Source organism: Sprattus sprattus, assembly GCF_963457725.1.
Source record: "Sprattus sprattus genome assembly, chromosome: 9".
In the NCBI taxonomy this organism is placed as follows: domain Eukaryota; kingdom Metazoa; phylum Chordata; class Actinopteri; order Clupeiformes; family Clupeidae; genus Sprattus; species Sprattus sprattus.
The window spans coordinates 9,677,218-9,703,707 of record NC_137928.1 but is presented as its reverse complement, the minus strand read 5'-3'; the positions used below and the strand labels follow the sequence as shown (position 1 = coordinate 9,703,707).

Below are 26,490 nucleotides of genomic sequence, written 5' to 3'. Positions count from 1 at the left end.
TGCACACCGTGCAAGCTGCCACGTACTCAAGTCACATCCTGATGGAGTCTCGGCCACCAGAACCGTCTTGGGAGTAATTCCAGGGTTCGTCGGATCCAAGGATGGCCGGCCAATCAGGAGGCGTAAGCCCACTCTAAGGCCTTCGTGCGCCAGTGCGGAGGCACGGACAGAAGGTCTGAGGAGTTTCCATGGGATACACTGTCGATCCTTGTGCTTGTGGAATCTCCTCCTCTGGATGACAGCGTACGGAGGCCACGACTTTAGAGGAAGGTTATGATGGGTTCCGATGCTGTTGGCTCAGCCTCAGTCGTGTGGAAGCATCAAAGGGGATCGGCCTTACTGTTCTTGGAACCTGGCCGGGAGGTGACCACAAAGTTGAATGACTGAAGAAAAGGGCCCAGCGGGCCTCCCTGGGGTTCAGTCGTTTGGATTCCCCGATGTATTCCAGATTCTTGTGGTCGGTGTATATGAGAAACAGGCGGCTGCGCCCTCGAGCCAGTGACGCCTTTCCTCTAGCAGTAGTTTGATGGCTAGCAGTTCACGGTTACCCACTTCATAGTTTCGCTCCACCCAGGAGAGAGCTCGGGAGAAGAAGGCACATGGGTGGAGCTTGCCGTCCTCTGCTGCACGTTGCGACAGCACGTTTCCTACCCCAGAGTCTGAAGCGTCTACCTCCACCACAAAAGGCAGGGCTGAATCTGGGAAAGTGAGGCTAAGTGCTGTGCAGAACCTTTGCTTGAGGTCCTCGAAGGTCTTCTGAGAGGCCTTCACCCACACCAACCGGCAGGGACCCCCCCCCCCCCCGAAACAGAGCTATGATAGGGGACGCCCGGGCACTATAATTGCGTGTGAAACGCCAATATAAATTAGCAAATCCCAGGAACCCCTGAACCTGCTTGATAGTGGGTATAGGCCAGTCCACAATAGCCTTGACCTTTTCAGAGTCCATAGTGAAACCCTGGGGGGCGACTACGAACCCTAAGAAGGTGGTTTTCCACCTTGCAAAACAGCTTGTTCTGTAGGAGGGCCTTCAGGACGGCTTGGATGTGGCTGACGTGATCTTGGAGTGACTTGGAGAAGATCGGTATGTCCTCCAAGTACACAGACACGCACACGGTGTATATGAGAAACGGGTTGGCTGCGCCCTCAAGCCAGTGAGGCCAATCCTCTAAAGCTAGTGTAATGGCTAGCAGTTCCCGGTTACCCACATCGTAGTTTCGATTGGCCGGGCACTGGGCTAAAACGCCTTATTTCCGGAGATCTTAATAACGTGAGACTACCTGATATTTAGACTTTCCGGGAAAATCCGGACAGAAACACGCTGGAAACGTTAGTCTCAATTCTCATATCCGGAGCATGTTTTGACTCCGGAATGGGACTGTGTCACACGCGACCAATCCGGACCCCGGATACTCACCAGAAATCGCCCGTGTATCTAATATTCTGCACGGAAACGCTCCTGACAGTCATCGTTTCCGTGGGTGTTTAACTCCGTATACCCACAGCATGGCCCGGGCCGCGCGCACGGCGCGATCCAAAAAGCTTCAGGACCCGAATGTCTATTGGCATTTATCTCATGCCTGTTTTAAGTAGTATATTATGTTTAACATTGCAGTATTTAAATAATAAATCGGCATGTATCAACCCTTTTATCATATAAAACATTATATCTTTTAAATCTTAATCTTCAATTATCCATGTTGAAGTTGTAATGAAGCACCATTTGGCCAAAGTCTACCATGCAAACAGTAAATCCTCCTTCTTAACCTATAAACAAAGTTGCTCAAGTGACTACGGTTAGGATATTCATGACCCATCTATAACCTCTATGACTGATTGGTACTAAGTTACACACTATGACAACAAAAACAATATTATTTAATTTTTTTTATTTTAATTCTCAACATAGGCCTCTTTTTTGGGCTGGAGGGCTCCTTGTAGAGAAGTGGCCCCTCTCTGTCACTCGCCGCCTGGCATGACCCGGCTTGACGTCCCTCCGGCCATTGCTTTCGAGCGCCTGCTGGCCGCGCAGGGTGAGGCGGCTCAGCCGAGCGCACCTCCACCTGGGAGGCAGGACGTTGATTTTAAGCTTGTCCTCTTCATCACTCTCCTCATCAGACATGAAGCTGGCGTCTGCCTCCTTGAAGAACAGGTGTTCTTCTGGTGCCAGCAGATCCCGCGCCGCCAGCAGGCGTTTCTGGAAAAGCTGCAAAAGAAAGAGACATAGTGTCAAGCAACGTCAAGACCAAATAGTAACTAGAGTAGACTCAGTTTACATGAAAGCCTAGTGTGGATGAAAATTGACTCCTTTTCAGACGGGGTGATATTTTTTTATTTCACTTCATGCCACGTACCCGCTCTCTTTTTTCTCCTCACTTCCTCTGTCCTCCCCACCAGGTCCATTTTCCGCTGACTTTTTAAGTTTTTAAAGTACCTGTTGCAGGCTCCTGTTTGAAACAAACCAATGAATAAAACAGAAGAATACAATAACACCTCTCTCAACATCAGCAAAACTAAGTTATGTTATGTTAGTTGTGGTGCGGTGTCCTGTCCTAAGAATTTCAGTGCCCAGTCCGACTCTGTTGTACTGTGCATCTGACAATAAAAAAACTTGACTACAAAGCACAGAAAACCAAATAATTGCAAAGTTATAGATGTTTAACAGTAACAGTATCTTACTTCTTATTAGGCTCTCCTTTCCCCAGTTCTCCCCCGGGGTCTGAGTGACCGCACGAGTCACCTCCTCATTGTGAGACGGCTTGAAACTGAACAACAATAAAATACAGTAATGTGCACAGGCAATAAGTTAGAAAAGTTTGTATGAATGAAACAGACCTATGTATAAGTGCATTGAAGATCAATTAATTTTAAGCGCAATGCAATTACATGATGAGAGGAAAAGTGTACGTTGATGCTCAATCTATTAAATTTATGTCCAAATAATCCCACCCCTTCACAACAACTGTCTTTTTGTACCTGAATCATGCATGAACCGAACAGAATACTGTACAAGGATTTAAACAGAGCAATGGAACAGAATTTGGAGTAGCTATGTCTGGAAGTGCATGGTTTCTTACAAAGGAATCATGATTTAGTCTATAGTGTTTAATAAGCAAACCTCGATTCCTTGTTGCGTATCCACACAGACCTTGCACTGCCACTGCATTTAAAATCTGCAAGAAAAAAAAAAAAGAGAGAAAGAGTCACAAAGTGTGAAAAATCAAAACAAAAAAAAATCATACATTTTACATTTTTGGAGAAATCGTTGGTGATTGTTCACATCAATTCTACAGGCATCCTCGGATTTGTATAATTAAAGTAATACAAATAATGAACACGATAATATTGGTATCATAGTTTTCATTAAATTGATTGAATATGTACGGTTACTGTTATTCCGAATATTAAACTGACGAATATGTTAGGGCTGCCAACATTTCGGTTTTTCCCCTTAACAATCAGGCAAAAAAAACCTGGGAAATGTTGGCTGTGCTAACATATTCGTCGGTTTAATATTCGGAACAACAGTAACAGTTACCGTACATATTCAATCAATTTCATGAAAGTTATAATACAAATATTATCGTATTCATTATTTGTATGACTATAATGATACAAATCCGAGGATGTCTGTAGAATGACTGAGCGCCCTTAGCAAGCTAGCAAAATACATTCCCTCCCCTCTAACAGGCTATCATGTCATGTATCATGACACTACATTAAATGGGAAGACCGGTCAAGAGAACCAGCTTTTGGAAACAGCGACATTTCAACACAAAATATTACATTCTACTCAATCATTATTATATGTATGATATTATAATATAGACCACACAAAGTACATGACGGTTGTTCCGAATATTAAACTGACGTGTGTAAGCACTACCAACATTTCCCGGTTGTTTTTTTCTGATTGTTAACGGTTCTGACTGAGCGCCCTTAGCAAGCTAGCAAAATATTTATTACAGTAACTTTACAAGACCGGCAAGCAAATTAGTGAACGACATATATGTATATATGGGTGGCTAAAACAGCCCTAACGAAACAGCGAAAACTATATCGCGTTAAACCCCTAGTTAATGACGTGCTAGCTACCTTAGCTCGCTATCTTATTAAGCTAGCCTAAAACTATTTGACCAACTGCACATTAAACCACGCTTGCTTTAGTTGTACAGTCTCAACATGTTGAATTTAGACCAAAGAAGCCAGCAGATATAATAGTCATCTTAATTTACACTACTCAGACTGACACCATAGCATCTTACCTTCAGCGAAATGTTGCCAACGGTCAATTCCCTGAAGAGTGAGTCTTGAAACCCCGTAGCAAGCACTCTGAATGCGTTGATCCAATAGATGCGATAGGAGGACTCTGGCGCATGGGGTTCATAAGTTGAAATATCTAGTCACCAGATCTCCGGAAACTTGCATTCACATATCCGGAGCCAGAAATCATCAATATTTTCCCGGATTTTTAATTAGTCCGGATATGACCAAAATCTACTCCGGAGATGTGCTTTGTCATTGGAAATTTCCTAACACAAGATCTCCGGATTCCAGCCTATTTTGCCCAGTGGGGGAGACAGCTCAGGAGAAGAAGGCACACGGGTGAAGTTGCTGTCCTCTGCTTCATGCTGTGTCAGCACGTACCCTACCCCAGTATCTGAAGTGTCTACCTCCACCACAAAAGGCAGGGCTGGATCTGGGAAAGTGAGGATAGGCGGTCTTCCAGTCAACCCCGCCCCGAATGCGAACCAGGTGATAGGCGCTCCTGAGGTCGATTTTGGTGAACACCGTGGCACCCTGTAGGTGCTCAAAGGCGGTAGACATGAGGGGCAAAGGATACTTTTTCTTCTGGGTGATGTTGTTAAGACCCCGGTAATCAATGCACGGCCTCAGTCCGCTGTCCTTTTTCACAACGAAGAAGAAAGGCACTGCAGCCGAAACGTTGAAGGGCGAATCAGCCCAAGGCGCAATGCATCTAGAATGTAATCTTTCAGTGCCTGGCTCTCCAAGACAGAAAAGTAAAAGACGCCCCCGTGGGAGGAGAGGTTCCAGGCAAGAGGTTGATGGCGCAGTCATACTGCCTGTAGGAGCCAAATTAACCTTTATGTTTATTCTTATGCTGTCTTTCTTTATTAGTACGTTGGTGTGGGTGTGTATGTAAGAATGGATGAGTGACACTATGGCCGTAGGTATTTTTACTCCACCTGAGGACTCCTGAACAAGCCTGAGAGGCTGAAGGTGGAGACCAAGGGGGAAAGGCCTTAAAAGCCAGGAGCCACAGCATCTGGGCGTGGCTGAGGAAGGCAACAGTTTTTTGACCGTGTGCCAGGACTTTAACTAAGGAGAACTGTGCTTTACGAAAGACTCTTTAGTTAAGTATCTTTATTTTATTTGCTTCAACTTCTAATCCATCTTTCTGCAATAAACAGTCAAAGGGACCAACTGGACTCACCTCTACTCCTCATCTTTTCTACAAGCGTCAGAACCAAAATCCAACTCAGCCACCAGTAGTAGTAAAAAAGGAATAACTGCTACACTGCCGATGAGGAGGGAGGGTGGTGGCTTTCTCCTTGCTGAAGACCTCCTCCAGATCGTGGGAGAAAGCCGGGACCTTGGACAGGTCTGTTCTTTTTTGGAGGGGCCAAGATGTAATCGCTTGGAGAGGCGCTCACTGGCCGGACAGGAGACACTGTGGTTGGATATGGGGGTCTGGAGTGTTCCTCCGCAGTGGAGACGTAGGAAACAGAGGATGTCCCACTCCCTCTGTCTAGTGGAGTGGAGATGGGTGTGGCTGGCTGTGGCACGGGCATGACAGGCTTAGGTAGGAAGTGGTGATTATCCGCAGGTGTAGCCAAGTTTAGAAGAAAAGGTTAGTGCTAGGTGCTCCCGGATGAGCGTCAACCTCTAGAGGACTGGTGACCGTGCACGGACGTGACAATAAGATCTTTGTAATACTTAAAAGTATGTATGGGTGCACTCAGTCTTACATTGGTCTTCAGAAAGAATCCTTCAAGCAACCGCAACTTGAGAGCAAGTCCTAAATGATCCTGCATGCTTTGTTATCCTGGCATAGTAGTACGTGATCAATTCATAGAGAATGTGAGATGTCATGTTGAAGCATGAGCTGTGACCTCAAGTCCGCCATTGCTTTCTATGACATTCACAGCGAATCTCTTCGCTGGGTACAGGAAGGTGAACACGCTAGTCAAAGAACCTTGCCCATTCCTTTAGCACACACGCTGCCCTGCGTATGATGTTGATTCTAATGCTGTATCCGCTAAGCCCACAAACGAGTTGACGGAGCTGAAAGAATCACTTCGTAAACAACAGGCCCAGCTAGACACAATCTTGAAACTCTTCCCGGCTTGCCGCTCCCTCTAGCCTTAGGCCACAGTCACGTCCACGCTTGCGCTTCCAAGCCGATGGCACACCCATATGCTCACACTGCAGCCAGCCCAGTCACATAGCGCGATTCTGACAATCGAGGTCCAGTACTGGTCCTAGAATAGAGGTAGCATCCCATGGCCAAACTCAGCAGCAGGAAAACTACTATCCCCTGAGGTTAAGGCCCAAATGTCGGGTGGGGAAGTTTTGGGTCGCTGTCTTGTCGATAGGTCACTTCTCATTGGGAAATGCCCTGTAGTGGAGGTCCAAATAGGGGGTGTTGGTGTGGCCTGCTTGCTGGATACTGGTTCGATGGTTTGGACCATTACTCAGAAGTTCTAACTTTGTAACTGCAGATCTTTATTATTAACTTCAGTTGCAGCCTTGCACTTGGCTCAAGCTTAAAGCAGCGAATGGTCTAGAGATGGAAATGGATGTCCACCTCTTCGGCCAAATGTTTCCAAAGATGGGTATTCTTGTCGTTAAAACCCTAATTGACCCCAATGCCCAGCCTCTTAAGGAATCGGTCCTTGGCCTCTAAGAAATTAATATAATCCATCATTTTTACAGAGAATTATTCACCTTTTCCGTTCACGTGATGTCCAGCAGGCAGGCAGAGTTTGGCGCCAAGCTCTGTCTGAGTGCCATCAGCTAGAGTGGGCGTTAGAGAGTGGTCGGACCAGTGCGTGTGCAGTCCGGATCAGCAATACGAGTCCCTGCCGGGTCGATTAAGTTAGTCCCCGCGTCTTGTCATCAGGGGTTAGGGCCCACCCTTTCGCTGCTCTGTTGGAGCCAGTATCGTTCACTCACTGATGGTCACCTTCCTGGTAACCTGCTCATAATGACTGCCTACCTCTCCGTTACATGTGGCAGCGTCCAGGTGCCAGTTTTCAATATTGAAAAATAGGATCAGTGTCTGTGGCCCAGCCGCTTGCTGGGTGAATTGTATGTGGCCCTATCACCTGCCCCACTCCCTCTGTCTACTTCGAAATGCAAGCCGATTGCCATGAGCAAGTCGTCCTTATCCAGCCCACTCAGGCTGAGGCTGACCCCACTCCTAACTTCTCTCAGCTTACCTAGCCCTCCCTATGAGTTTAAGAACAGCAGGAAGCCCCGTTTACTGTTAGAAAAATACAGCAGTGCATTTAGTGTCAGTGACAGGGACTTGGGGTGTGCCACCCTACTCCAACACACCATACCTATGCTTGACCAGGCTCCAGTATCCCGCCCTCCCAATACGACACAGTGAAAAAACTTGTACAAGACTTGCTGGATCACATTGTCATCCGGCTCAGTTGCAGCCCCCCTGTGTCACCCATAGTGGTAGTTCGAAAGATAGATGGCTCTTTTTGCGCTGATTACCGTCAACTTAACGCGAAGACGCAGAAGGATGCATTCACTTTACCAAGGATTGAGGAGACTCTTGATGCCTTAAGTAGGGCCAAATGTTTCAGCACTTTAGACCTAGCAAGTGGTTACAATCAGGTCTAAGTCAGCGTTTTGCACACCCTTTGGCTTGTTTGTATTTAACAAGATGCCATTTTGGTTGTGCAACACTCCAGGGATGTTCCAGCGTTTAATGGAACTTATTTTTGGCGATCAGAGCTTTCATGCATTACTGCTGTACATAGATGACATTGTGATCTTTCTACCACCTTACAGCAACATCTTCAGTGCTTGGAAATTGTCCTAACTCGACTACAACAACACAATCTGAAATTGAAGCAAAAAAAATGCAAATTCTTTCAAACTAAAGTCAACTATCTGGGACATGTAATATCAGCATCTGGAGTGTCCACAGATTCTGAAAAGATCGGAGCTGTTGCAGAGTGGAAGAGGCCCTCTACAGTGAAGGGAACGCCACTCTTTTCTGGTCTTCGCTTCTTATTACAGTCGGTTTGTGGCGAGTTTTGCTGCCTTTCCTGCTCCCTTACAAAAGCTGGTTGGGGCACTGGAGAGAACTCGAAAGAAGCCTGGGCCTCGGGTGCGGGGGTCTATCGAACAACATTGGAGTAGGGACTGTGAGGAAGTCTTTGTGACCATGAAAAACGTATGGTTCCATGCCCCCCATGCCTCCCACCCATTTGTGGTAGAAATCTACGCAAATCTCAGGACTGGGAACGGTGTTATCACAAGAACAGGATGGGCAGAGACGCTCAATCACACATGCTAGCCGAGGCTTGTGCCCTAGCGATGTCCAATTACAGCTCCATGAAACTGGTACTTTTAGGCCTGAAATGGGCTGTAACAGAAACATTTCGAGAAAACCTCCTGGGCAGCAAGTTCACAGTATATACAGATAACAACCCTCAGTCTGCGAAGCTGGCGGCTATTGAACAATCGGGGCGTCTCAACTTGCTTGGTTGAATTATGACATAAAGTACAGGCCTGGCACAGCAAACCGCAATACAGAGCACTCTCCCGGCTGCCAGCATCCCTCAACCCAGACTCTACAACACCCCAGCCAAGTGCCTCCACAGTCCTACCCAGTCTGATGCCAAGGGAGACCACAGGGCTGGGCCCCCAGATGATCAATGTTCGGGAAGTGAAGGCTAGCACCACAAGCGGGCTGGGCCCCTGGGGAGTCATACCCCTCTCAGGCAAATACTATTAGTCCAGGCATTCAAGATCCACTTGAAGTGCAAGGCAAAGTGGCTCCCGGATTGGGCCCCCAGGTGGCGCTAGTGAGTGAAGTTGGAGCTTCAATATCCCGAAGCAAAGAAGATCTGCAGGTACTACAGGCAGCTGACTCTTGCATTGCAGCCTTCATGCTCTTTTGGAAGAGTGGCCGACCACCAAGAGCTGCTGAATTGAGAGCATCACAAGATGGGATGCAGCGCTTGTTAAACAATGGCAACGAATCAGGAAAAAAGAACGGCCTGCTTTACAGAGAGGTGCAGCTTCCCCCAGCCAGGACGACAGCACTCCAACCCGTTCTGCCAGCGACCCTACGGGGAGAGGTGCTGACCAATTTGCACAAAAACCATGGTCATCATGCAAGGTGTTAACAGAAAAATGGTTCTACACCTACGGAGTGCCCCAATGATTCCATTCAGACCAACGTCTGTGTTTTGAAGGAGAACTTTTACACCAGCTATGCACACTCTATGGGGTCTGAAAAGGTTGAGCTACCCCTTTACCACCCTGAAGGAAATGGGCAGTGCAAGCGGTTAAACCGCACATTACATGACCTCTTGAGAACACTGCCATCGGACCAGAAAAGGAAATGGCCACAATTTTTCCCCCAGCTCCTGTTCACATACATCACCTCGTGCATTACTCCACTAAGTGTTAACCTTACAAACTCATGTTCGGTCACAAGCCCCAACTCCCTGTGGATCAGTTGCTGGGCATGGCGGAAACAAACCAATCTGACATGGATCTAGGGGACTGGATGGCGCAGCACAAAGAAAGCCTGTCTACCGCATTCAGCATATTTTGAACTGAAACACATTCATTATTGTGTATACCCCTGCTTTTTATATGTTGCTGACCACCTTTCTATGTAAGGGGATTGTTCTGTCTGAAGTTAGTCTTGGTAAGGTATGTAAAGAGGTATGAACTGCCTCTAGTCTTTTAGAGGCTTAGCAGAATTCTGTGATTTGGTAAAGTTTGTAAATGCCTTATGGAATGGACCTGAGGAGTTTGGGAATGACTGATGGATTCTTGAACATTATAAAATAATAAATACAAAAACTGAAAACTTTTACTCTGACTCTGAGCTTTTGGCCAAACCCACGGAAAGACGGTTACCCGAGGCTCGGTCAGTCACAGTACTCTAGCAGTGTTACTGTAGTTACTCTGGGTTGGCCCCCTGGGCCTATGTTATGTGTTATGTCTGATGTATGTATTGTCATGGTGTTTTGTTACCCCTGCCAAGTACAACACCTGTATTGAAATACATTTTAGATTGCTTATAAAAGCCTCGGTTTGAATCCATTTCATTGGGTAGTATATAAAGTACTTGGTAACTACTACCTTAGCAGCTGGCCTCCAGTTGTTAAGGTGTTGTAGCAGTTGGCCTGGGGACTAGCCCATGTTCACATTAGCCTTCGACAAGACAATGGAACGTCTCTATTAGAGTCATAACCACCCCATCCAAGCCGGTTACTGCTCAGGTCATTGCCTCTGGGGCAACTCCACAGCGTAGAAACATTGCATAGGTATGGACATGGTAGGAAGGGGTCTCATTCACCGGTGTTAGTTGAGTGTATTATAGTCTTAAGATGGGGGACTGATAGAAATTGATATTACTATTAATTTGTATACTTATACTATTGTATTGCAAGCTTGTTCTCCTGTGTGTGTGTGTGTGTGTGTGTGTGTGTGTGTGTGTGTGTGTGTGTGTGTGTGTGTGTGTGTGTCTGTGTGTGTGTGTGTGTGTGTGCTATGTGTATTGATTAACTGGGCACACCTCTAGTACAAGCCAACACCGGGGCCTACGCTTAATAGAATAGAGGGAACAATGTCCCATTGCACCTCTGCAGACATCCCCTTCCTGCCCTAACACACCTCCAACACACCCCCAAGATTGACCCATCATCCCCCTGTATCCTCCCATGGCTGACTGGTATTTAAACTGTAACACTGTAATGTATTTTAGCCTTTTCTTGTTTCTATATTGGATGCTGGAATTGACTCCCTGCAGAAGCACGCTGGAATAAACCTCAGAGAAACCTTTGATTCGCCTTGCTGATCCATTGTCCAAAGTTTGTCCGCTGCCGATTCTATCACCATGAATTGTAGTTAACAGAGTTTCCACAAATAGTTTGTTTAAAATCTGAGCAGCTGTAAATGGTCTTTAGGTGAAAGAAGTGTGACCAGTAAAATTTAGAAATTCGTCTTGAAATATAGAGATGTTTCTGTGATTCTTACAGACCTGAAACAGTGCCCATTCTTTGAAGATGGAAAATGTTTCAAATATATCCTCTGTTTTGACACTCCAAGGCTTCGATGTACCCCAGGAAAGAGCTTTCCTGGCTTTTCTTTTGGCCACGCTGGGCTACATGGTTGTTGTTTTCTGCAATCTTCTTCTGCTCATTACCATAATTCGCAACAAGCATCTTCACCAGCCGATGTACTTTCTTCTGATAAACATGCCAATCAATGACCTCATTGGCTCCACAGCCTTATTTTCTCAGCTCTTGAGACAGTTTTTATCGAACTCGAAGGCCATAGAGTTCCCTGCCTGTGTTACTCAAGCTTTTTTTATTCACATCTATGCTTCAGGGGTAGGGTTTATCTTAGCTGCCATGGCGTATGACAGATATATTGCTATATGTATACCATTGCGGTATGCCACAATAATGACAAATGCACACATCATGAGAATCATTGCACTAATCTGGGGTACTAATTTCCTTTTGATTGGAGTTCTTTTCATCCTCCTTCTGAGGTTACCTCGCTGTAGAAATAACGTAACTCACACTTACTGTGACCACCCATCACTGTTGAGATTGATGTGTGCAGATACAACAATTAATAACATCTATGGTCTTCTGACAGTGGTTTGCACACAGCCAATAACTGTGGGTATAATTCTGTTCACCTACCTGCAGATTCTGATTGCCTGTTTCAGGAGCAAAAGCACAGACACAAGAAGCAAAGCCATGCAAACGTGTGCCACACATCTGGTTGTTTTTCTCCTTTTTGAGTGTTTAGGGCTTTTCACTATTATTTCGTACAGGATCAAAAATCTTTCTCCCTTTCTTACAAACTTTATTGGTGTTTCCACATTAATATTCCCTCCAACACTGAATCCAATTATTTATGGAATCAATACAAAAGAAATAAGAAAAAGAGCTATCATGCTTTTCAAGAAAAATGTATTTCCAATGTGAATATGGCATGCATGAGATACTGTCTTTCAGTTTGAAGACATTTTGATTTCTGCCTCTTCAGCCTTTGCTGCTAATTTTTAAGGAGATTATTATTGTTTAGGTAAGGATATTTGTCTTGATGTTGTCAATTAAACATTGTATGATGTAATTTTTCATTCGTATGTTACATTATCCGTATTGCTAAAGTGCTGATTGATTCTTTTTCTTAAAAAAAATGATTCTAAATAAAATGTAAAAAAAAAAAATTATTATTGTTTATACTGCCAGCCCAAATCTGATTGATTTTTTGAAAACCTGGTCAGCAACATTTTTTTTTATTTCAAAGTGTCTTTTGCATCACTTGCTTGTAAGTGACATTTACAGATACCATAAACAACAAAACACATAATCGCTAAATTGATGCATATTTCTCAAACTGTCTAAAATGATTTTGAGACAGCTGTTACTTATATTTCATGGACTTACAGTACAAAATAAGCATTGCACATTCTAAATAGTTTCATTATTCTTATTTTCAAGATACATTTGTATTCTTCTGCTTTTATTATTAGTCTTAATTAACAATTATTGTTGTATGCAGTTATTTTGACCTCAATCTATACACCTGAGATGATGAGTGAGTGAAGTTAGACATGGTATTTTATAAATAATTAAAAAATAGTCAAACAATACAATAAATACATTAGAATCAACCTTTAATAAAAAAAACTAGAACAAATGTTCAATATGTGATACAAATGTTTTTTTTTAAATTATTATTATTATTATTATATAATTACACTGAGGATGGCATACAGTTTAATTACTTTTAATAATCTTATACTGAATTCCAAATCACCGCCCACCCCTTCCAGTTGACTCCTCTTACTGTGTGTTAGGGTGTTGGCATGAGGCTTACAATGAGTGTCTGTAGGGGGACATGGTGGGAGTACCAGCCTGGAATTGACCTTAGCCGTCTGTGCTGTTATGCAGCATAGTTTCTACTCTATTTAATAGTGCTGTAGTGTCCTCTTATAAGTCACTTCCATCTAGATGTCGTCGGAGTTTTCAATAGTTCAGTTTCCTTAATAAACTTGTAAGTTAATAAACTTCAGTTGTCACAAAAATATAAATGATAAAGTAAACGATACAACTTGATGCAAATTGATGCAACTTATACAAATTGATGCAACTTATACATATTGATGCAATTGAAAAACCATGTGTCTGGAATCTTTTGGAGATGGTCTTATAGCTTTCCCAAGACTGATGGGCTGTCAGTACCTCGGATATCTCGTTTCCTCTCGGCATTGTTGATCTGTGTGGGTACACCTTGGCCCGACAGTAGTTTGGTTGGTTTCCTCTCTCTTTTAATTTTAAGTTGCCCTAGCCTTTTCCTAAGGATGTTTCAGTTGATTGGTTTGCTTAATTGACTAATTAAGCACCCAAAATATATTTCACAGAATCTGTTACCTGCTTGACTTTACCAATGCAGCTGGGGGTTCACTTACTTTTGCGAATACACTAATTCCATGTTTCATGTAGTTTTTTGGCTACTCAAACAATTCCCTCTAAACAAGTACATGCAAATAATAAGCATAAACCTGACATTTCATCTCTGCAAAAGTGGTGATGAAAAAAATGAAAAATCATGGTAAAACACAAAAAACTCAAGTGCTCAAGGGGTTCACATACTTTCAAGTGGCACTGTATTTCACAGTTCCATTGTTGGGGAGACTCCTGTAAAGGCTCTCTGGATTAAGAGTTACCGGAGAACCTGTGTCCATTAAACACTTGACATTTACTCCACGCATATCAACTTCCACCTGTGGGCACGTTCCCACCACCTGGTTAAACTGAGCACTTTGTGGGCCTGCACAAGAAACTCAGGACACCTGACCCCTAGGGGCGGGAGGATCTAGTTTAAATCCACCTCTTAACTCGGGGCAAAACCGGGAAATGTGCCCACTTAGCTGACAATGCATGCAAATGGGTTGCCCCTGCTCATCCCACTGAAACCTAGGACGTCCGGGCCTGTCCCAACCCTGTTGTTCTTCTTGTTGTGTCCTACTGCGGGTTACCTGGGGATCCCTGGTTCGACCAGAGGTGGTTTGGGGATAACGCTGTGCTTGCAAAGCAGGGTCTCGGAAATGGCTGCTGGTTGATTGAAGTTCTTCCAACAGGGCTCTCTGCATCTCCTTCATCTGCACACGCATTTCCGATAGGAGTTCGGTCTTCAGTTCTGTTTTCCAATCACTCTGAGGATCAGCTGTACGACCTGGTTCCCCTCCATGTACTGCTGCACATGTTGGGGGTTGCCAGATGTTGCTCTGCCGATCACCTTCTACGTGAAGAGTTTCCTGACGAATGTGTTGACCTCCTTCCTGCGAATCGTGCGGTTCAATTCTCTACCCATGGTAAATTGATCTCCTAGCACCTGCCCTGCCTCGGAGAAGACAGGGCCTAGGTCTTTCAGCGCTGGAAGAGCTCTCGACACTGGAGGGAGAAGGGCCGCACTAATTCCCCCGGACACTGTCTGCAATCAAAAAAACGTACCACGCAACAGTGCTATGGGTGTAGAATCACCATAAAGTCCATTGAGATATTTAAAAATAAGTGCTGAGGTAGACCTCTGTTTAGCTGCAAGGATAACCACTTCCCTTCTAGCCTCCGCATACAAGGCAAAGAGGACAAGATAAACTAAACTTGAGGCTTCCACTCCCCATAGGATGACCCAGAATCTGCACCTTTAAATCTCGGCAACCATGGGGAGCCAATGAAATAGGGGGACGTACCGATCATATTGCCTTGCCGAGCTTGATCTTCTGGTGGTTCATGGCCCCCCTCTGCATTTTCCCCGTTCTGCATGGCTGACAAAGTGTGCTTCAAATCACGCCAAATGTCACAGTTTCAGTTTTTGTGGTTCTAATTCTTATCCATTCCACACAGGGACGTTCGTAGGTCCTAGCCACAGCTGCGCATGTTCTATCAATCTGTCATGGCGAGCGTGCTCTTTTTTGCTGCAGTCTGCTGGGGAGGCAACATGGGCGGCTGGACAAACTGGTCAGAAAGGCGAGCACAGTGGTGGGGAAGAACCTGGACTCACTGGGGACTGTGGTTGAGAGACGGATGCTGGGCAAGCTCTTAGCAATCATGGGCAATGTTAATCACCCCCTCCACCATGTCCTGGTAGGACAGTCCAGCAGCCTTCGTAGCGAGCATCTCAACACGCTACATTCACGGACTGAGCAACATAGGAGGTTCTTTGTCCCATCTTCCATTTAGCTTTAATTATGCACTTTACACCCTACATACTTCATCCTACACTGTACATAGCTGAATTGTATTGTTTGTTTGTATTGTATCATATTGTCTGTATATACTGTTTGTAATTATTGTAAATATGAGAGAGCTGCATAATTTCTCTAATCTATCCTTATCAATATCTTTTGGCTGTGAAGCACCCCTCCCCAACATAGAGATGCAGAATAAGAGAAAATACAAATATCTTTATTAAATATAATAAATATGTTGAAAAGGTGCAGAGAGTAAAAGAGCCCAATTCAAGTCTTTAAGCAGTCCACTCTCCTCCTACTTATGGCTGGCGTGGTGTGGCGTGCCGGCCCCATACCGTCTTCGCTGGCTTCACTAGGAAGTACACATACACATACCACACACACACGCACACCGTCAGGTAGGCAGCCACTTGTAGATGGCCTAGGCCTACCGTAAATGTGGAGGCTCAATAATAAACACAATCAACATACGTCCATTCACAGCAGGCTACTGCCTTTCTATGCTAGCGGCGCTATGCACTACTCACCACTCAGGGAACATGCACACTCAAGTGCAGGCTAGCACTTGAGTGTGCATGTTCCCTGAGTTAATTTCAATGTCATGAAGTGTTTCAATGCCAATATTCTATTCTATTTTTCAGTTTAGTTTATTTTTTTAAATCAATGGTGAATTTGTTTTTTTTCAGTGCCAAGTTTCTGTTTTAACTCCATAGACATTCAGAGCTAGAGTAGTTTAGAAAAAAACATGGCTCCACATTTACCCCATTACTCCAAAAAATGTAAGCTCTCATCGATTCTTCAATCTAAGTCTCAAAAATCAAAATAAATAAATAAAACTGTGCTTCTAAATAGGAGTTGAAATCAGAACATCATCCATGAGTACTTCTATACTAACTTACAAAAAGAATGCAGGGTAAAACAGGATTTCTTATGGTTGCACAAAGCATATTTATTTTATATTTTAACATTCATTCATTAACTTTAAAATTCATGCAATTTTATACAGCAATATCAGAGCTTTATCTGAGCTCAACCTCCACTTAGAATCATTTTTGAATGAAAATGTTTGAAGGTTTTATCTTTGATTTCTTTAGTCTTTAGGCCATAAATAATTGGATTTACAGTGGGAGGGAATACCATAGTAGAAACACCAATGAATCGTCTTATTTGAGAAGAAAGATTTGGTATCCTGTATGAAATGATTGTAAAAAGACCCAAGCATTCGAGAAACAGAAACACAATCAGATGTGTTGCACACGTCTGTAGAGCTTTACTTTTAGTGTCTGCTCTTTTGCTTCGGAAGCAAGCGACAAGGATCTGAATGTACGTGCAGAAAATTATCCCAAGAGCTGCCACTTGTGTAAACACTAACAACATCAGCCCATAAATGTTGTTTACAGTTGTGTCAGTACAGGCAAGTCTAAGAAGAGAGGGATTGTCACAGTAAGAATGGGCCATTTGGGACCCGCAACGGGGCAATCGCAACAGAAGGAAAAACAGAACCCCTATTACGAATAAGTTACATAACCACACTAAGCTGATTATTCTCATAACATGAGCATTAGTCATTATTGTTCTGTATTGTAATGGACAACATATAGCAACATATCGGTCATAAGCCATGGCAGTCAAGATGAACACAGAGCCAGTTCCATATGTATGAATTAGAAATGCTTGGGTAATACAGGCAGCGTATGATATCCTCCGAGAGTCTAACAGTAGTTCATTTATAACCTGCGGAAACAAAGCACTAGAGCCTATAATGTCATTGATGGGTAAGTTCAGCAGCAGCAAGTACATGGGTTGATGCAGGCTTTTATTTAAGAGGATGGTGAGGAGGAGCACAAGGTTGCAGAAGAGAATGACCATGAAATTCAGACTGGCAAACAGAGAGGCAGGAATAACACTGTGAGGAGGCAGAGAGAAACTTTGCAAAAATAAAACTGAAGAGACATTTGAGAAACGAGTTTCTAACATCATTTCTTCTGATGCATTTGCAAAGTCTGCCATATTTTTTTCTTCCGGTTAAAACTGTAAAAAAAAAAAGAGAGACATTGAGGACATTCATGTAAGAGTTCATTGTAAATGCCTTACAAGCTATTATAAGCACAGTGACATATAAAACTGGACGGGCATTATGAGAGCCCAGACCTCCGCCAAGGCCAAATGGCAAATATTGCAATGACAATGAAAGTGTAACATTATTTGTGGATCCACACTGTCATTCAGATCTGCTCCAAAATGTAACAGCTTCTTTCTTGGCCCATGCCCTACGCCAATTACAATTAGCCTAGTAATATTTATGTAATCCTGCTGACAGACAGACAAACAAAAAAACGTAACCGGAAACATAACCTCCTTTGTGGAGGTAAAAAAATAATGATCAATATTATAATGTTCAGAGTGATTTGTAACATAAACGTTTAAGCATTATTCATTGTCAGATTTTTTAGACTGCTGAAAACCTTAACGGGAATAAAATACTAAGAGAAAAACTTACCAGTAATTGGTTCACTTTAAACAGCAAAAGCTGTGTTATTACAATTAATCTGTCTTCATAGAGAAATTGTTTGTAATTGGCTTTAGTTGCTTTAAGGTATTTTCCCTGACTTGTAAGTTGAATATGGTCTGGAATAGACAGTAGGTAGTGACTTAACCCTAACCTTCTTCAGTCTGCTGTAGTTGTCTCTTGTACTTAAATACTTTGTCTTCCACTATGTGGTGGGATGCTCTGTGAAAACCTTGAAGACCTTTCTCTTGAGAGAACAGTCTCAAGATGATGCTCTTTTACAGTAAGTCTGATGAGGTCATGCATAGTGGATGCTACAGCACGTTAATTTACCAGCAGTATAATTCACTTCACACTGCAACATATTTGTAAAGAGATAATAAAGAGTCTCAATGTCAGATAATTGGTTAAGGACGATCTTCCAACAGATAATTTGTGTTCTAATAATCCGTGTTCTAACGTTCCAGTGATTTTCCGAGTGTAATTCTTTTCTAGTGTTATTGGACCTAACTTCCCTTCACTTCTTAAGCTAACAGACTATTATTGTTTTTATCATCATCTCTGTTAGAAGTTGATTTTGTTGTCTAAAGTAACAGAGGACAGGGTTATGGGACACAATGTCATGTACATGTTATTAGGTTTCCTCCGGTAGGAGGTAACCTATTGTTATTGTAGGCTTTCTTATTATGTTGCTGCAATGGGAGTCAATGGCAGCCCCTAGAACCATATGGTAACTTTTTGTGAAATTTGGCACACTCATTAAGGACAGTCCCTTCTTCATTCACACCAATTTTCATGGCTCTCATTAGACCACTCTAGCGCCACCAACAGGTCAAAGTTGGACTTTTGTAACACACACAACTTTTGAACCGTATGACCGATTTAAAAAAATGAGGTACCATTGGATTCCCTGGATCAAGACGAATTAAACCCACCCCTTGGCGTCAATTTCCGGTTATATAGATTTTCCGCTATTTCCGGTTTTATCAAAAACCTTTGAAAGCCTACTCCTCCTACAATTTTTGGCAAATCTTCTTCAAAATCACCAGATATGATCTTCAGACCTAGCCTCACAAAAGTTACTTTTTAGAATTTTGATCCTCACAACCGTTTGTCCGGTACAGCCACTCAAATTCAGCAGAAAAGTCGCCAAACAGGAAGTGAGGTCATATCTTGGCAAATCTTTGACAAATCAACACCAAACTTGATATGTCACTGGAAGAAACTACAACATGTTGCCATGTGCAAAGGCAACTTCATATCATATCATAAATTATTGATATAAAGCAAATTGGATAGATTGTTAACGCTAAAACAATGCTTTACACATCAACAGGTCAAAAAGTGATACTCTGATTGAATCACAAGTTCATGTGAAGACACTTGAGAATGTTTAGAACACAAATCTGAAAAAAATTTGACTGTAAGATGAAAAGTAGATTTTTGGTGAATATTTGAAATACGCATGCTTGGCTAATTGCTAGGGTGTTTCTCAAGTCTGCCTCTCTGCCCCTGCCCCTCTGGTCTTGCGTGCGTGCGCGCTCCAGATTCTCTCTCACACACACACACACACACACACACACACAGGGACAGGGACAGGCTCCTTTGACATGCGCAAGCACACACACACACATCATTTAAGGAAATTTAGGGATGACCACACCCCTTCTCACTCTTAGCTTGAAGCCATGGCCCTTGAGGATCTTCAAAGTAATGCATTTGAAATGTAATATCCCATTGGTAAGTCTGCAGCATGGATTTTTCTATACAGTGACAAATTGTCACAAAAATACATTTTTCCCTGGTTCGCAATGTCTGGAGGAGGAAACCGCCATCGCTGCTTGCAGCTATATTTTATCTTGATTTGGTTACAGATGTTTCAAATAGGGTTGAGTGCAGTTTTTGAGGGCCTGAAAATGCAATTGAATGAAATGAAAGGTGACCAACAGACATAGGAGTGCTGGAATAATACAAAATGCACAGAAACAATGGTAAACTATCGCATGACTTCAGAATATCATTGCTGTTGTACGCATGTAATGCACTTTTACTCCCTGGCCTTCCTTTCGCCCTAACTGTTCACCTCCTGTTGTTGTCTATGTGGGGTGCCCTGTTATTGAATGTTATTGCACTTTGTACTTGACATTAGGACTTACGGTCAATTTTGTTTGGTTATATTGTATTATTTGACTTTTATTGACATTGTACAGCACTTTGGGCAGTGTATGCTGTGTTTAAATGTGCTCTATAAATAAAACGTACTTACTTACTTACTAATGAGACTTGGTCCTGCAGCCTTAACCACAATACTAACATTGCAAAATTCTGCATAGGCAGTGTACTGGGCTGTAGTTACAGAGCTCCTGTCACGCCAGCGCTGAGCCCTGCTCCTGCCTTTCGCCCTCCTGATTCGACACACCTGCCTCAGTCACTTTCCCACTCCGCTGATTACCTGCACTTGTCACTCCCTCCACCACTATACGTTGTGATTTGTTAAAGATAATTCTTTTGAGTGTTTTGTTTATTATACAATAACTTCTGTGCTTTGTATTTTTTTGAACATTCCAGCTTCTGAGCTGTTTCCAAATAAACTCTGTTGACTTCCATCTCTGAGTCCTAACGTTCATGACAGCTCCAATTACAACCTCTAATTACACCTGAGGAAATTGCACACCTGAGTAAATGCAGTTGAGTTAATTACAGTGTTTCTTTACCAGCAGCTGTTCAATCAACAGATAACGACTCATTACACCAAAAAAGATTTATTTTGTGGTATCAAAATAAAGGAACAAATCTACGCTACAGGAGTTTAATTGAGAACATCATCCATGAGTACTTCTGTACTAACTCACAAAAATAATGCAGGGTAATGCAGGATTTCTTATGGCTGCACAAGGCATATTTATTTAATATTTTAACATTCATTCATTAAAATTGTAAAGTGCATGCAATTATATATAGCTTTATCAGAGCTTCATCTGAGCTCAACCTTCACTTTGGATCATTTTTGAACGAAAAAATGCAAAGGTTTTATCTTTGATTTCTTTAGTCTTTAGGCCATAAATAATTGGATTTACAGTGGGAGGGAATATCATAGTAGAAACACCAATGAATCGTCTTGTTTCAGAGGAAAGATTTGGTATCCTGTATGAAATTATTGTAAAAAGACCCAAGCATTCGAGAAACAGAAACACAATCAGATGTGTTGCACACGTCTGTAGAGCTTTACTTTTGGTGTCTGCCCTTTTGCTTCGGAAGCAAGCGACAAGGATCTGAATATAAGTGCAGAAAATGATCCCAAGAGTTGCCACTTGTGTTACCACTACCAACGCCAACCCATAAAGGTTGTTTATAGTTGTGTCAGTACAGGCAAGTCTAAGAAGAGAGGGATTGTCACAGTAAGAATGGGCCATTTGGGACCCGCAACGGGGCAATCGCAACAGAAGGAAAAACAGAACCCCCATTACAAAAAAGTTGCATAACCACACCAAGGTGATAATTCTCATAACATGAGCATTAGTCATTATTGTTCCATATTGTAATGGACAACATATAGCAACATATCGGTCATAAGCCATGGCAGTCAAGATGAACACAGAGCCAGTTGCATAGATATGGATAAAAAACGCTTGGGTAATACAGGCAGCGTATGGTATACTCCTAGAGTCTAACAGTAGTTCATTTATAACCTGCGGAAACAGTGCAGTAGAGCCTATAATGTCATTAATGGGTAAGCTCAGCAGCAGCAAGTACATGGGTTGATGCAGGCTTTTGTTTAAGACGATGGTGAGGAGGAGCACAAGGTTGCAGAAGAGAATGACCATGTAATTAAGACTGGCAAACAGAGCGGCAGGAATAACACTGTAAGGAGGCAGAAAGTAACCTTGCAATATTAAAACTGAAGAGACATTTGAGAAACGAGTTTCTAACATCACATCTTTTGATGCATTTGAGACGTCCGCCATAATTGTTTCTCCCGGTTAAAACTGTAAAAAAAAAAAAAGAGACATTGAGGACATTCATGTAAGAGTTCATTGTAAATGCCTTACAGGCTATTATAAGCACAGTGACATATACAACTGGAAAGGCACTTGGAGAGCCCAGACCTCCGCCAAGGCCAAATGCACAATCTTGCAATGATAATGAAAGTGTAAAATAATGTGTGGAGCCACCCTGTGATTCAGATCCGCTCCACAATTTGCCCAATGCCCTACACCAATTACCATGAAAAGAATCAGCTTAGTTGTTTTCATGCAATCCTGCTGACAGACAGACATACAAACAAACTGAACCGAAAACAGAACCTCCTTGGCATGGATACAAAAAAAATTATAATGCTAAGTCAATTAAATAATGCTCAGAGTGAACTATAACATAATTTATCGTCAGAATTTTTACACTGCAGAAATTAAACCTAATGGAAGTGTTTTCCCCAACAGAATAACAGTCACAGAGGAAATAAAAACAGAAAAACTTACCAGTAATTGGTTAACTTTAAACAGCAAAGGCTGTTTTATAACAATTCATCTGTCTTCATAGAGACATTGTTTGTTATTGGCTTTAGTAGCTTTAAGGTATTTTCCCTGTCTTGTAAGTTTAATATGGCCTGGAATAGATAGTAAGTAGTGACCTAACCCTTACCTTCTCCAGTCTGCTGCAGTTGGCTCTTGCACTTATATACTTTGTCTTCCACTATGTGGAGGGATGCTCTGAGGAAAACCTTGAAGACCTTTCTCTTGGGGGAACAGAAATAACATGATGCTCTGTCTGACAATAAGCCTGAAGAGGTCATGCATAGTGCACTGCAAAAAATGCTTTTCTAACCTAGTGTTATTACTCTTATATTGAGATGAAAAATCTAGTTGGTCTTGTTTCTAGCTAAATTGTACTTACCTAGTGCTTTCTTGGTAAGGTTATTTTTACCTATTCCAAGCAAATATTACTTATTTTAAGAAATCTTAACAAGCCAAATTTGCTTAACGCACTGGCAGCCAAATTTGCTTGTTTTAAGCAAAATCCTGCTTAAATATGTAATTATTTGTCTTAAATCTAGAGGGCATTTTTTGCAGTGTGGATGCTACTGTGCATGTATATGCCAGCAGTATAATTCACTACGTACTGCAACATAGAGATATTTGTAAAGAGATAATAAAGAGTCTCGATGTCAAATGATGGGTAAAACACAGTCTTCGACAGATCATTTGAATTCAGTCATACAGTGTGTAAATGATTCCTTTCCTGAATCCCTCAGTGGTGTTCTGGCACTGAGGCCTTCAATAGAATAATTTGTAGGCCTTTTTTTTACCTCCAGCAAGGAGGTTATGCGATCGGGTCCGTTAATTTATTTATTTATTTACTTATTTACTTATTTACTTATTTACTTATTTACTTATTTATTTGTCCGTTTGTCTGTCTGTGGACAAGATTTCTCAGAAACTACAGGGCGGATCTCTCTGAAATTTTCACCAGAGGATTCAGGATGATCCGGATCTGGATCCGGATTCTGGATCCGGATTTGTGTACCTCCTTGCTGGAGGTCAGAAATCTCTGATTGCTCTTGTTTCATATAAGTTGGTTCAGTGCTGCATCAGAGGCCAAAGGCAGCCACACTTTTTATGCATGCCATGATCTTTTCTCACATCTCGTACTGTTACACAGGCTGGTCACAAGCAAGTACAACAACTCTTAAATCAATAGAGACCCTTTACAAGCAAACCTTCAAAACTCTAGACCAGAAACCTATCAGCTATCAGCTATCACCACTGCCATATAACAACAAAGTATAACTTATTCAAATTTGACAATTTCTTACAGTTTGTAGATGCCTGTCTCAATTTTTAAATATTACATGGGCTGGCACCTCCACCATTAAATGAGTTTATAAAACTGAAGGATGGCAATGGCTTGGCAACTAGGGCAGTCACCAGGGGAGACTGTGTTAAACAGTATAGACACAGTACGTTTGGACAGACAGTCTTCTCAGTACGCGCCTCTAATTACTGGAATATCCTCCCTACTGATGTGAGGGAGTGCGCCAGTATTTGAGTGTTCAAAAACAAACTTAAGAAATGGATAACAAATAACCAAACCTGCAACCATAATCAGGCCACTGCATTACTTACACTGTAACTTCTTTTTATGTCAAACACCTTGTCTGACTGGTTTTTACAATTTGTTATCTTAACTGCACTGTTTTGTCACACTTTTGTTTACCTTGTATGTCTGTCTGGTTTTACAATTTGTTTTCTTAACTGCACGGTTTTGTCAAACTGTTGCTTATCTTTTTTTATTACTATTATTTCTTTAAATTATATATATATATAATTATTATTTATATAAATATTATATATATTATTTCTTTCTTTTATTTCCATATCTCTCTGTCTTGCCCTGCCAAGGGACAACGGATGAAAACTAGCTAACTTAGATAATTCCAGTGCATTTACATTTTCTGGGAAATGTTTATCAATGTACACTGTACCTTTTCAAATAAACATAAATAAATAAAAAAATAACTAAAGCTATGAGAAGTTATATAATTGCTTTGATCACCACCAACTCAGTGGCAGGAGGCAGGGCTGGCCCTAGACTTTTTTTGAAATAAGGCTTAAACTAACAGACTTTAAGTGTTTTTATAAGCGTCTCTGTTAGAAGTTGATTTGATTGTCTAAAGTAACAGAGGATAGGGTTATTGGACACATTGTCGTGTGCATGGTATGTATCTTGATTTGGTTATAGATGTTTCAAATAGGTTTAAGTTCAGTTTTTCAGGGGCTTAAAATTTAATTTAATGAAATGAAAGCTGACCAACAGACATAGGGGCACTGGAATAATACAAACCGCACAGAAACAATGGTAAACTATCGCATTACTTCAGAAGATCATTGCTGTTGTATGCATTTTATGAAACAAAGTACTGCACCCTTAACAACAATACTAACACTGAAGACTACTGCATAGGCAGTGTACTGGGGTGTAGTTACTGAGCTCTAATTACAGCCTCATTTACACCAGAGAAACATGCAGGCCTGAGTAAAGGCAGTTAAGTTAATTATAGTGTTTCTTTACCACCAGCTGTTCAAACAGCATAAAATGCATCATTTTACCAGGTCAGACAAAGTCACACCATTCTACCACCTAGTGGACAAACAACTGCATGATTTTTTCATAGATTCATTTCACCAATAAGGATACATTTTGTGGTATTAAAATAAAGGAAAAAAAATCTGTGCTTGTATATAGGAGTTGAATTGAGAACATCATCCATGAGTATCTCTGTACTAACTTACAAAAACAATGCAGGGTAATGCAGGATTTCTTATGGCTGCACAAGGCATATTTACTTCATATTTTAAAATGTATTCATTAAAATTGTAAAATCCATGCAATTATATAAAGCCATATCTGAGCTCAACCTCCACTTGGGATAATTTTTGAACGAAAAAAATAAAAGATTTTATCTTTAATTTCTTTAGTCTTTAGGCCATAAATAATTGGATTTACAGTGGGAGGGAATATCATAGTAGAAACACCAATGAATCGTCTTGATTGAGAAGAAAGATTTGGTATCCTGTATGAAATGATTGTAAAAAGACCCAAGCATTCGAAAATCAAAAACACAATCAGATGTGTTGCACACGTCTGTAGAGCTTTACTTTTGGTGTCTGCCCTTTTGCTACGGAAGCAAGCGACAAGGATCTGAATATAAGTGCAGAAAATGATCCCAAGAGTTGCCACTTGAATTACCGCTACCAACGCCAACCCATAGATGTTGTTTATAGTTGTGTCAGTACAGGCAAGTCTAAGAAGAGAGGGATTGTCACAGTAAGAATGGGCCATTTGGGACCCGCAACGGGGCAAACGCAACAGAAGGTAAAACAGAACCCCTATTACGAAGAAGTTACATAACCACACTAAGGTGATTATTCTCATAACATGAGCATAAGTCATTATTGTTCTGTATTGTAATGGACAACATATAGCAACATATCGGTCATAAGCCATGGCAGTCAAGATGAACCCAGAGCCAGTTCCATAGATATGAATAAGAAACGCTTGGGTAATACAGGCAGCGTATGGTATACTCCGAGAGTCTAACAGTAGTTCATTTATAACCTGCGGAAACAAAGCACTAGAGCCTATTATGTCATTGATGGGTAAGTTCAGCAGCAGCAAGTACATGGGTTGATGCAGGCTTTTATTTAAGAGGATGGTGAGGAGGAGCACAAGGTTGCAGAAGAGAATGACCATGAAATTCAGACTGGCAAAAAGAGAGGCAGGAATAACACTGTGAGGAGGCAGAGAGAAACTTTGCAAAAATAAAACTGAAGAGACATTTGAGAAACGAGTTTCCAACATAAATTCTTTTGATGCATTTGAGAAGTCTGCCATATTTTTTTCTTCCGGTTAAAACTGTAAAAAAAAAAAAAGAGACATTGAGGACATTCATGTAAGAGTTCATTGTAAATGCCTTGCAAGC

The 26,490-nt window shown here is 41.9% G+C and overlaps 4 protein-coding genes across 4 annotated transcripts; 1 reads left to right on the top strand and 3 right to left on the bottom strand.

Annotated features, from left to right (window-relative positions):
* Nucleotides 1-11,291: 11,291 nt before the first annotated feature.
* Nucleotides 11,292-12,227, top strand: LOC308370045 (olfactory receptor 52B2-like; the record flags this gene model as incomplete). Its single annotated transcript, XM_080844604.1, has 1 exon — nt 11,292-12,227. One exon carries the CDS (start codon nt 11,292-11,294, stop codon nt 12,225-12,227), a length of 936 nt encoding a protein of 311 aa, XP_080700730.1.
* Nucleotides 12,228-16,531: 4,304 nt separating this feature from the next.
* Nucleotides 16,532-17,371, bottom strand: LOC308370044 (olfactory receptor 52B2-like; the record flags this gene model as incomplete). The annotated part of the gene is made up of 1 exon (XM_080844603.1): nt 16,532-17,371. One exon carries the CDS (start codon nt 17,369-17,371, stop codon nt 16,532-16,534), a length of 840 nt encoding a protein of 279 aa, XP_080700729.1.
* Nucleotides 17,372-20,995: 3,624 nt separating this feature from the next.
* On the bottom strand, nt 20,996-21,976 carry LOC308370043 (olfactory receptor 52B2-like; the record flags this gene model as incomplete). Its single annotated transcript, XM_080844602.1, has 1 exon — nt 20,996-21,976. The coding sequence occupies one exon, from the start codon at nt 21,974-21,976 to the stop codon at nt 20,996-20,998; it is 981 nt and encodes a 326-aa protein (XP_080700728.1).
* A 3,445-nt stretch (nt 21,977-25,421) lies between these two features.
* LOC308370042 (olfactory receptor 52B2-like) lies at nt 25,422-26,261 on the bottom strand (the record flags this gene model as incomplete). The annotated part of the gene is made up of 1 exon (XM_080844601.1): nt 25,422-26,261. One exon carries the CDS (start codon nt 26,259-26,261, stop codon nt 25,422-25,424), a length of 840 nt encoding a protein of 279 aa, XP_080700727.1.
* Between the last annotated feature and the right edge of the window lie 229 nt (nt 26,262-26,490).